Source organism: Pygoscelis adeliae, unplaced genomic scaffold (assembly GCF_000699105.1).
Source record: "Pygoscelis adeliae isolate BGI_AS28 unplaced genomic scaffold, ASM69910v1 Scaffold321, whole genome shotgun sequence".
NCBI lineage: Eukaryota > Metazoa > Chordata > Aves > Sphenisciformes > Spheniscidae > Pygoscelis > Pygoscelis adeliae.
In genome coordinates this window covers 536,683-549,125 of record NW_008824039.1, presented here as the reverse complement: position 1 = coordinate 549,125, position 12,443 = coordinate 536,683, and the positions used below count along the sequence as shown (strand labels likewise).

Sequence of the window (12,443 nt, the reverse complement as noted above, 5' to 3'; positions counted from 1 at the left end):
TACGTGAAGCCTCTGTCCTCCCTCCTGCCTTGAGCGGGTATCCCCGGATCACCGCAGAACACAGCTGCAACAGGCAAAGAGACAAGTGGATTGCGATGAACCTCCTCAAGAGCAAGCAACGTTAATAAGCTAAAGATGGGTCTATTAATGGCCCAAACCTTACCACGCCCTGCCATCAAACTCTGTGATTGACAAGGGAATTAGTAGTGGCAGAAGGCGTTGCTGGCTACTTTCCTTGTAATTCTTTTTGTCAATTGCTGTTAATTAACTTCCACCTTCTCCCCATCTTTTCTTTTTTTTTTTTTTTCCTAACAGCATGCTTAGCTTTAAAATGTATCTCTAATTGCACGATGTCAAATTGCTACATGGTTCCATGTCACACAGAAAGCCCACTAATTATACAATATCCAGGGAAAGGTGCAAGGAACACAGTGAGGGCTTTGTATGATTTAATATGAAAATGGCTATTGTGCAGCTGCCAGCCATTCAGCCAAGAAAAGAAACTCAAATCTGCCTTTATCGTTATGAGACATTTAACTAATTTTTTTGCATTAGCTATTTTATCAAGCACACAGGTTTCCACCCAGCCAAAGCTCTGCCTTCACAAAACATTCCTAACTTCTGCTGCAACAACACAGTGCCCTTTGCCAAAAGGTTTTTTTCCTACGGCCTTTGGCAGTTGCAAGAGCCCTGATGGCAGAAGACTCAGTCGCTAGGGAGGCACACGGACAAACAGCCAGTTTTAAAGATGCCTCATGGACAGGAACATGCAAGATCTTCAGACTTGCTGCAAACATGACCTCACATCTCCGTTACAAGAGGTGGCGTGACCGACTGCGTCCCCATGGCCACTACTGCCTCCTCGTTACAGAGGTGGCAAACCGAGACTCCCAGCAATTTGGCTGCTGAGGTGGGAAGAACATTCAGACTTTTGGCTACAGGCACTCTAAGCATCCCCATGCTTTTCTCCTGGCATGCAAAACTCCCACCGACTTCAGTTAATGCAAGACTTCCCTTGGACTTAGGGGTGGGAAGCACAGCAACCAGATATTTAACTTCCCGCATACTGAGAATGGTCAATCTGTAGCCTCTATGATATTGCCAGGCAAGGCAGAGCTGGCACTAAAATCAGCTACGTGGAGACCAGAGATGCTGGAGAGAGAACATCAAACAACTGGGTTTTAATCATAGTCCTCCACCCAATTCATGCGTGAACACGTAGATGGCTGCCTACTCACGGAAGCACTGGGGCATTTCCCCACTCCAAGTCCCGTTCCCCTCGCAGGTCAGCACAGCAGGCAGGGAGAGCTGATACCCCTCCAGGCAGGCATAGCTCACGCTGGAGCCCCAGCTGAAGTCTGAGCCCACGATTTTCCCATTGGGGACAGCTTGTGGGGATTTACAGATGATAGCTGAACGAAAAACAAAAGCACGCTCAGTTCTCTTGACTTCTCAGCATAGTTATTTCCATTAACAAGCAAATTCATGTAGGATCAAAGTTCTATTCTGCTCTCAAAGAGCACCCTCCTGGGACTGGCCTAGCAGGGGGCTGTACAAACTTTTCCAGCTGTGCGTGCAGCTGTAAACCCCAGGATTTTACTTTGAAGTTTGGGGTTAACCAAATCCCAAATCTCAAAGTCAGATTTCTGAGTCGGAGTTCATTTCCAGCTGAAGGTAAGAATCCAGCCTGACTTAGTGTGAAAACGCATCTAAGATTCCCTGAGAGATTCATACATTCTGGACAACCTGGCTGAGTTTCAGATTACCAGTTGAATCAACAACCAGTCTGTATTTCATCTACTCTAGGGTGTTTTAATATGACATTTTTGCAGTGTTTTGCTTTTCAGCTCAGGGGAGCACTGGGAAAGATGTTAAGCTCATGCAAATCAGTCTGGCCTCCAAATGAGACTCTGGCCACATTCTGTATTATTCCTGCAACATTAGCTCAGTGGAGAAAATGAGAGAGGAGTGCAAGAATTGCTCTTTACAGCCTCTGAAGGAACTGGAGTATATTTGGAAGTCTCTATGTGGTCTGCATTTATATCAGATTCATGACAGGTGAATTTTCCAGATTGCTAAAGCAGCACACATATGCTGCCTCAAGCCTTATCTACACTTGGTGGGTGAGTAAAACACTTGCAGAAGAGATTCAGCCTGTCCTGCAACTGCTCTATTATTTCCGTTTCCTATCTCTGAACTACAGAGGCAATCTCAGAACTGAGAAATAATGAAAGGAGTTGGAAGAAACATTTTTCAGGCTTCTAGATGATGCCAAAAAGCGTGTGCTTGCAAAACACAGTATTTCATTCGAGTTTGATCCAAGTTTTTGCGAAGAGTAAGTCACTTCACGCTCTGTGCTTCACTTTTCCTTCTCTACTACAGGGATAATAGCAATTGCCTCCCTCCCAGGCGTATTGTGATGATTGATAGACCAAAAGATAGCAAGGTGTTCATGCTATGTTGATAAAATAGCGTAAGTGCCATAAACACAGGAGATAGATTGAATGACAGGACTGAGAAACTTCTAGGTGGGCTCCAGGCACTGTGCAGTAGTTGCTGCCTATTACCTTGTCACAAATTACAAAAAGTTTGTGGCCTGTAAAACTTATATCCTCTAATATTTACAGCAACCAGTCTTACCCTTGCAGGCAGGTTTGGTGCCATTCCAGGTTCGGTCTTTCGTGCAGGTTAGAGAAGATGCCCTGTCTGACTCCATCATATACCCAGGCGTGCACTGGAACACCACCGTTTTATTGTAGGTGAAATCACTGCCCAGTCTAATGCCGTTGGCTGGCACACCGGGGTCACCACAGTTGATCACTGCCAAAGAAAAAGAAAGCAGCATTTCTGGCTGACCATCCCTTGTCTCTCACTTCTGGATCCGCAGTAACTAGAAACCTGATGGTCCTGAGCATTTTTCAACGCAGGATGTAATCCACTGATCGTGGAGAAGGGAGCATTTCTAGCACAGAGGATTTGGAGAGCAGCGCTAGCTATGGAGCAGGCTGGGCCACAGCATGTGGAGAAACCTTTGCTTCTACTCAGTGGAGTGAGCAGTGATCTTAATGGCACATTAAGACCTTGCAAGAAGTATTCACACACATTAAACATTAAATAAAACCTGGGTCAAATCTGGGCTAGGTGGAAGACAGTTTGCCCATGGCACCCCCTCCTCTCTTGTCCTGGTTTCGGCAGGGATAGAGTTAATTTCCTTCCTAGTAGCTGGTACAGTGCTGTGTTTTGGATTTAGGATGAGAACAATGTTGATAACACACCGATGTTTTAGTTGTTGCTGAGCAGTGCTTACACTAGTCAAGGACTTTTCAGCTTCCCATGCTCCACCGACTGAGCAGGCTGGAGGGGCACAAGAAGCTGGGAGGGGGCACAGCCAGGACAGCTGACCCCAACTGGCCAGAGGGACATTCCATACCATGGGACATCACGCTCAGTACATAAACTGGGGAGAGCTGGCGGCCGGGGGGGCTGCTGCTCGGGGACTGGCTGGACATCGGTCGGTGGGTCGTGCGTTGTGCATCTGTGCATTTCTTGCTTTGTGTATTTTCATTATTATTATTATTTTATTTCAATTATTAAACTGTTCTTATCTCAACCCACAAGTTTTTCTCACTTCTACTCTTCCAATTCTCTCCCCATCCCACTGATGGGGGAGCGGAGTGAGTGAGTGGCTGTGTGGTACTCAGTTGCCGACTGAGGTTAAACCACGACATCTCTTTACCCTAGTTACTGTCTCTTACGTAAGACCACATTTGCCGTCATCCACGTTCCGGCTGCCGGCACCTGCGGGTGGGAGCCGTCAGTCACTGAGGGCTCCTGAGCTGGGGCTCTGCCCACGCACGTCCCGGTGCCGGCACACCGGCAGGCAGGAACGCTCACGTTCAGAAGCAGCCCCGGAGAGCCCCTCCAGGTTGGCTGACATCTACTCATGAAACTTATTACAGAGCTTCCTTCATCCAACTGGAAAAAAATAAACCCAAGCATGAGTTTTCCATTAGGTACTCGCAGAGATTGCAGGCTGAGCGACTGCTGCTGCCACTAGACAGCTCAGCCGGGTTTCTCAGCACGGCACGTGTGTGTGCACATCTCCAGCAAGCGTCCAACACGCCCTGACAACCCGTCCCCAGAGCCTGGCAGCATCGTTCATCTCGTCTTCCAGGAATCCATCCCAGCGCTCACCTGTACACTCTGGACTGGTCCCAGTCCACGTCCCGTTCACCGTGCAGTGCCTGCTCAGCACTCCTGTGGAGTAATAGCCTTCCCGGCACTGGTATATAATGGAACTGGAGAAAATCAAGCCGTCGTTAAATATAACCCTCGCGTTGCTGGGGGTTCCTGGGTTTCCACAGGATATAACTAGAAAGCAAAATGGCAAAGTTAAAAAAAACCAACCAAACAACAAAACCACAAATAAGCCCCCCAAAACCAAAACCCAAGGCTTTCATCCTGCAATTGACTGTTCTCAATAAAAGTAAGATTAGCTGCAAAGCCCTTGGATCAGCTCAGACCCAACAGGCTATTCTCCGGAAAATCGTCTACATCAATCCAACAGGATCCCAAACACCACTCCCCAGCTCGGAGCAAGGGCTCCACCTTGCCAGACAGCACGTCCCAAGGCTGTGTGCAGCACCCCTGGCAGGGGATTGAAAAAAACTCAGTCCCTGCAGCCAGTCGGTCCCCGAAGCACCAGCCCTGCTCCTCTCCCGGGGGGATCCTGCAGTTCACCACCACAGCCAAGCCTGGGAGCAACCTCCTCCTGCCTGCTCCTCCAGGCTGAAGGAAGAACTTGTGTCCATTTTTTTGCAGGGCCTTATCCCAGGTCTCAATCTCACATCTGGTCCTACAGCTTAATGAAGCAGGTGGTGCCAAGCCTGGAGCCCCTCCATCTTCCAGGAGTTTGGGAGCCCGGACCTGAGCTTTGCCTCCAGCCCCTTCAGGGAGCCGACAACTTTGCAGACTTCAAAGGAATGAAAGCAGCAAGGGAGCCCGCTGCTCTCCCACTGTGGCACTGCTCACTGCCCAGCTATATCCAATTATGCTTTCAGAGGAGGAAGAATATTGTGGGGAATACAATTATAGGTTTGTCAGTGTCCAAGTTTTATGTCTGAAGTACCTCAGCGCCACAGCAATAAAAGGGCATCAGAGCGAATGGTGGTGCACAAAGCCCTGTCACGACAAAATAAGCACCTGCAATAATTGCACCCAGCCCTCGTTTACTCTGAAATTGCAGGACATAAAAGAAAATCACATGAATCAAGGAAAGGCTTAAACCGCATGCTCCCAGCTCTTTGATAAGGAAATTCCTGGCTCCCACCCCTCCCCAGCCGCGTGCCACAATCTCTGCAAGAGCATCAGTCTGCTCATACACGGGTGACCCGTCCCTGCCCTGGGACTCCTCCCCAGCACACACGCCACAGTATTGCCAGCCATCCTCCACGGGGAAATGCAACCTCAGGCCCCAGCAGGAAAGCAATGAGCACAGGCCACCAACGCAAGGAGAGAAGTCTCCCTCTGCCTTGTTGCTTAGTTTGCTGACAGCCTGTTAACATCTGAGCTTGTTGGAGGCATATCTGTTTGACAGGAGGAAACTAATAACCATTCTGGACTGTGTGCACGGAAACTCTGCATGGCACTAAAATCATCTGAGGTGCGCTCTCATTACAGATTTCTCATGCAGCCAACGTCTCTGTGATACACGGTGTCATTTCCAAGAGATGCTGGGATAAAAGTCAGATTCTATCAACTCAGAAAAAGCTCTAAATTACTATTTCACTGCCTGCCCATACATCAGCTGTTCTCTCCCGCCCAACCTCCTCCACCTATGCATGTGGCCAAACACACACAGATGACCCAAAAATTGTACTTTTGTGACTACAAGGAGACTCATGGATATGGTTTAGTCACAGCGTGCATCAGTTGTGACCTGTATAGGTTAGATACAAAAGAAGCCATAAATGTAAGGATGAAAGGTTTAAACTTTTAAAATCATAATTTAAATAGCATCTAATCATGCAAGCGAGCAGTAAGCGGGTGAATAATTCCCTTTGGCTTCATTGGGAGATGTAAAATAAATTAGGCCCCAAAAGAAAGCTGGTTTTTGAACAGGGTATAAATCCTAAAGACCCTGGAAGTCTCTTAGTCATACCCACTCACGTCTCCTTAAGAATCTCAAACCCAACCATCTTTAAACTGAAGTCAAAATTCAAGAAAATAACCTGAAAATCAGCTGCATGAGATGGGGATTTCTTAAGAGTTGCTGCTTCTTTACCAGGGAAATATTTCAGGAGATGATGCTCAGCTGAAATGACTGATACGACAAGAAAGGTTTGAGTCTCTGCTGCAGCCAGGCGTGCAAGGGGTGCTGAGAGCCAGCTCGTCCCGCTCCTCTCGCCCGAGTCTTGGTTTCCGGCATGTTGCAGAAGACACGACAGACAAGCGCAGGAATCCAGACCCTTCACACCCCGATCAGCATGCGTCTCCCCGCCAGTGCCGAAGACCCAAGAGCCCCCACCCCCTGTAGTCTGCTCCGGCCCCGCAGACCGGCTGTACCGTGCTGCCAGGCTGAGGAGCACCGCAGGGCACTCCTACAATGCCAAACCCCACTGCTGCTTTTGAAACATTTCAAACATCCCTGGGACTTACAGATGGTTATAGAACCCCCCACCTTGGGGTTTCTGGGTTTTTTTTTTCTTTATCAAAGTAAATTTTGTTCCTACAGTTATTTTTATGAAGTCCTTTTTGAGCAAACCCCACGGAAAAGCTTGCTAAATGCAATTAACTCCACCCCCACCAAGTACTTGCACACCTCTAAAGCCTACCCACAGCACAACATTTGCCAAGCAGCTCCAGGCCAAGCAGTGGGATCGGGCGAGCCCAGCGTGGCAGGCTCCGAGCTCCACTAAAAGTCTAACGGGAGATGGCACAGTGGGAACCAAACACTTAAAAAATATGCTCCTGAGTCCTCCTGAAAACTCAGCTACTTGCCCTAACCTGGGAGTTGTAAGCTCCTTTCAACACTTTATTGCTTCCTCAGGTCTGCCGCGAAGTCAAGGGCACACTGCCTCACTCCCCTTGCTCCCTGCTAACTCTTACATCTGCGTGTGGCTTCATCAAACATGAAGGAAACACGAGGGGCTGCTCAAACATAAAGAAACCAGGGGGGGCTGCCGACTGGGGGGGTTTCGCAGCCAGCGGCTGGCCGCAGCGGGTGCGACAACAGGCTGCACGTGCCGGTGCTGCGACACTCTCCCCCAATTCCTCCTCCTAGAGAGGAACCAATTTTGATTTTTGAGGCTGCGTGCTGTGCGCGTGTGCTGGGGCGGCCCGCAAGCAGGGACAGCAGGGACTTTGGCGTCTGCCTTGACTCCTGACGACAGCCGGAGCCGCTCCCTGCGATCCCGTCATTGCTGGGGGGAGCTGGGAAGCTTCTGTACGCTACAGTGGCCTCTGCTATATAAAACATCACAAAGCTCAGAGGTGCTCCAAAGCTCAGCGATAATTAATTTGATTCCAATCCATGCATCCTTTTTCTGAAAAGCTTATTAAGCTTCCCCCCTTGCCTTCCTTTGCTTTTTCCTACATGTTTTACAGTGAGAAGCTGCTGGGAGAAGGGGATTTCTCTGGGTCCTGTTCAGGCGCTCAGCTCAGAGCCAGCGTAGCTGCGCATGAAGTGAGTGATGCTCAGAGTATGGTCAGACGAGGCCACCGAGCTCCCCCCCAACATGTACCACCATTAGCCAAAGCAGCAGCGTCCAGAGCAGGGCAAGGGGCAAGTGCTGTTACCTATTACCCGCTTCAAGTTCCCCCAGCCCTGCACAGCAAACACCTCCCTGAACACCGTGAGAGGGGCTTGTTTCAGGGCCTTTCTTTCAGCCGCTGCCAAGAGAAGGCACACTTGTGCAAGGAGCAGCAAGCCCTGCTCTTCAGAAACTGCAGCAAGGAAAAGCTGAGGGCTGATGACTGCTTTCAGTGCAGGTCTGACTATGCTCGAGGTGGCGCGTGAATACAGTGTCCTTTGCATGTTCCCCCTCCTCTGACGTAATCTTTATAACCGTCAGTCCTTCTTTTGGGCTCGGCTGCCATCTGACCACCCGGCTGAAACACTCTCCTAATGATGTCGACACATCAGGCAAAACCTCCTGCTGGAGTAAGACACAGCTGAGAGCCTTTGCAGTCTCAAAGCCTTTGCTTCAGGGCTGGTAATTTCCATGCTGTTTAATTTAACCAGTAACCCACAACCCACGTAACCATGCAGAGAGAGAGGGGAAAAAAAAAAAGCATCCTAGACCCGAATCCCAGCCCTGCCACCTCCCACGTCCTCAGCGGTCAAATAGGCACGAGACAAAACTCAGTTTCTTTTCCCAGTGTTACCACTTAAAATAAACACATTTCTGTCTACTGAAACTGCCGAAGAGCAGCCAGAGCCCCATCTCATTTTGGACGCAGTTTTAATTCACCTGGAGAAACAATAAACATTATAAAAGCAAATATTCTGCTCAACTTCTAAGAGAAGGAAGAGGGAGCGTACAGCGTAGTACAGCTGATAAGCCCCCTCCCGCACTGCTCGTCAGTGAACACAGATGGGGCATCAGGAAAGAGGAGAAAGAAGGAAAAAAGCATCTAAAATTTCATTTACACTTTAAAAACTTGCTGGAAATTAAAGCTAAATGAGGCCTAAAATCTGCAATTTTTACAAAGCCAGGGAAGCTGCTGTTACTGGGGACAACAAAACCAGAGCTACGTAAAACAGACTGAAGCAGGAGTCTCAGAAGGAATCCCTGCAATTAAGTTAATTCCAAACCATTTGTGCGTTTTGGTAAAAATCAATTGTGACTTCTACCTGCCTCCCTAATTCCTTTGGTTTTCTTAAAAATATTCTAGTGGGTGAACGGTACAAGCACTAAGAGCCGATGAGTTTCAAGGTGACCCTCTGCGGAGCCCCGTGGTCCCGTCTGCCACACACATCCCCTCCGTGGATCGGAGCTGTACTGGTCCCAGCGCAAGAAGACACCGACGGTCAAACATCAGCCCCCCTTGACTTCAAAGTCAAGCACATGCTTTGTAATTGAACCTATTATGGCAGCTTGCACTCTCTCTGAAATGGAGATAACAGCTCCTCTCTCCTTCCCTTCTATTTATGCTGTAGGATTTGCACGGTGTCCTCTGTACCTCCGCACACTTACGTGTTCCTTTGCAGTGGGCCCTCATCTCCTGCCGAATGGACTGGGACCCTCTGTGCTCATCTAGCAGCTAATCTGGAGAGCAATTTGCATTGGATTCCCTGGGCGGGCGAGTGCCGGTGACCTGTGAAGCCCCATCAGGCTTGACCTTGCTCAATTTTGGTGGCTGAGAGCAGTGAGCAAGTGGCTGAGTCAGAGAGCTAATGCACCGCGGAGGTGCCGAGCGGCTCCGCTGCCGTGCTGGAGCTTTTTCACGTCAGCGGAGATGCCCATTCCTTCCGAGCACCTGCCTGGGCACTCAGCTCTCATTTTCATCTGCCCTGAATTCAAACCCCAAATTAATCTCTCCCCTCCCTCTCCTATAAATACCTGTTCCAGAAAGTTGAATATAACACTCAAAGGGCAGTCAGAAGAACACCTTGAAGTGCTTGCAACTCGCCGCGAATACAAATGACAGAGACACAGCACACTGCTCATCACTGTAAATTACTTTCCTATATTGGCCAGTCAGCACTTAACATTAACTGACTGCATTATAGGCATAATGTTATTATTATTCATAAAGTATGAAAAAAAAAATCTGCCAGGGATCCGTATTTTGGTGCCTCTGGAAGCTGCTGGGTTATTTATTCCGAGATTAATGAACGGCGCCTTTCCACCAAAAGAAAAAAAAACAGAAAATGAAAAAAACCAAGACCTGAGTGTGTCAATAACATGATTCAGTGTCTTTTCAATCAAGAGTTCCATCAATTTGGAATAAATTTCCAATTCATTTCCAAACTCTCTCTGAGCTTTTGGCTTTCAAATCAGCTGGAGAGAAGCACTTGCCCAGGTCTCCTTGCATTTGGTATCCTGCCTCGTTCTGGCTTTTGTTCTTTCCCCAATTGACTTTAAACACTTTTATAAAACAGTAGCAGTGAGCAGCACAGCTCAGAGAATCTGGCTGGGGGTTTATTAGATTGGATTATAGGGTCTTACTTGATTCCTTCAAATTGAAAAATAAGGGGTTTGGGGTTTTCAAATACAGAAATATGCTTACTGGATTATAATTTGCATTTTGCGTTTCTGCTTAATGTAAATGACTCTTGCATGTGCCAGTTCCAGCTTTAATGGAGGTTTGAAGCTATTGACATTTCTCATTCTGCTGAATTTCCTCAACAAAGCAACAATGAATTAGTCAGTGGTCCTGGACCCACAAAGTCTTACACAAACCGGGGCATTTCTGATCATCTACTTGGATGCGTGATGCAGACCAAGAGATATTCACCCCAGCGATTCTTGCAGCGAGCCTGTGAGCGACAGTCTCGGGGGGTGACTGGAGGTGAGGACCAGTTCCCAAAGGCTCTTCCTACTCTATACCTCAGTCTAGATGTTGGCGTGAACCTGAACAACCTGAAACCCTTTATACCACCATCCCGGTGCACCCTGCATAGCGGAGCAGAGCTGGGCACGCAAAAGGGTGATACTCATCCTCTAGCGCTGAAAACCCCTTCTGTGAGATGTGACCTGCAGATGTTTGGAAAGGGGAGAATTGAGGCTCCTTGACATGCGCTCAGTATTTGGAGGAAATGCTGAACAAGAGTATTATTTCTCGCAGCACCAGACTGTCCCTGGCAACTAAGACCAAGGGGACAGGCTGGCTGGGCAGCTGTCCCTGCTGCGGTAATTCTGGGGACACGCACAGCAGGCTTGGCATGATGCAGGAGAGGGTGCTGGGTTGGAAAAGTACCTTCGCACTCTGGCTGTGTGCCGCTCCAGGAGCTGTTGGCTTGGCAGGTCCTCTCGGATGAACCCCGGAGCATGTAACCGGGCTCGCAGCTGAATCGGACCACGCTGCCTACATCAAAGTCATCTCCCAGCCCAATGCCATGAGAGGGGATCCCCGGGTCACCGCACAGGCCCTGGCTGCCTCCTGTGAAGAATAGAGCACACTATCAGCAGAGTAAGGAAGTCGTGGGATTTGGCCCTTCTTCCCTCTCAACTGCACACGTTCAGAGGGCCAGCACACAGATTTGGATCGTCTGGCTGACTCGGTTTAACTCTGACTAGCCCTCAGCAGAGCAAGGAAATTCCAGATGAGACGTCCCCTGACTCCAGGAGCACACTGGTTTTAAGCTGATTGCAAAATATGGCCAGAAGTCCTGAATCTCAAGATGAAGCTCTCACCAGCCGCAGTTGCTTTCCATGGCAGCTACTCCAGCAGACAGCAGCTCGGTTGCCAGCATCAGTCACGTGAATGGTTTCCCTCCAAGCAGAAATTACGACATGCTCCAAGCCACCTCAGCACGCCCTATTGTGTTTGCAGAACAAGAAGCTGTTGGGTTCGGAGCACAGAGGCAGGAGGGATCCAGCTGAGAAACATCCGCTCGTACAAGTTGTGAACACTTGGAGCTGCCGGCTGTAAGTTAGGGGACAGGAGGAAGGGAGCAGCTGTAGCAGATTCCTCGCAGGGGTTCTCTGGAACAGGCTGGAGAAATGCCCACCTCCTTACTGCCTGACACCGGCTCACACCGTGTCTATGCCTGTTCTTGGCTTTCTCTGCTAATGATCTGTGTAAACACATCCACCCCCAAGCCAGGAAAGACTATTTCACTCCTGCAGCTAGCAACGAAGTTCCCGATTCCTGGGCCTTCTGTGCTTTGCTGCAGGTACAGCCTTTGCAGTGTAATATAAAACATAATGAGCATATTCATCTTCCAGGGAACGTACTTGCTTATAAAGAGAAGGGGGAGAATGCTCCAGGTTCAGCATTTTCTTTCACATAACAACATATCGAAGTCTTTTCTTTCATCTTGCAAAAACTGCTGTCACACTGTAGGGATCTTCTGCACATAACGGAGAACCTTTGGCAGGAGATGACCTGAGCTGTATTCTGCCTCTTCACTGCTTTTGTAACTGTACTGCCTGAGTTTGGTGTAAAAGAGGAGCCTCTCCCCAAGCCCTTGGGTGGAAATCATGGTTCTGAGGTACTGGTCATTCACCTGGCCCCAAATCAGAGAGGGCCTGTCATCCAAGTTGCAGGAGACTGGATAGCTGAGACGCAGTGATTTTCAGAGTCTTCCACAATCTCCCTCTGTAGCACATGCATTTCTCCAGCTCAGCAAAGCACATCAGGCTGCCCCCTCGCAGGATAAAAAGGGGTAGTGGAGGATGGGACTGCCCCATCCCCTCCTTCCCGAAGCCCACCTCACCTGAGCAGTGCGGCAGGGAGGCGCTCCCCCGCCCCCCGAGCCGGCACAACCGGGCGGG

The 12,443-nt window shown here is 49.1% G+C and overlaps 1 protein-coding gene across 1 annotated transcript in view; it reads right to left on the bottom strand.

The window, feature by feature from the left end:
• CSMD2 (CUB and Sushi multiple domains 2) overlaps nucleotides 1-12,443 on the bottom strand; it is a 308,935-nt gene that overhangs the window by 12,548 nt on the left and 283,944 nt on the right. Inside the window, 6 exon segments of the mRNA XM_009333469.1 lie at nucleotides 1-64; nucleotides 1,239-1,412; nucleotides 2,641-2,820; nucleotides 4,195-4,371; nucleotides 10,924-11,106; nucleotides 12,386-12,405. The exon segment at nucleotides 1-64 is cut by the window's left edge and continues 101 nt beyond it. Of these exon segments, the coding sequence (XP_009331744.1) occupies nucleotides 1-64; nucleotides 1,239-1,412; nucleotides 2,641-2,820; nucleotides 4,195-4,371; nucleotides 10,924-11,106; nucleotides 12,386-12,405 (798 nt within the window).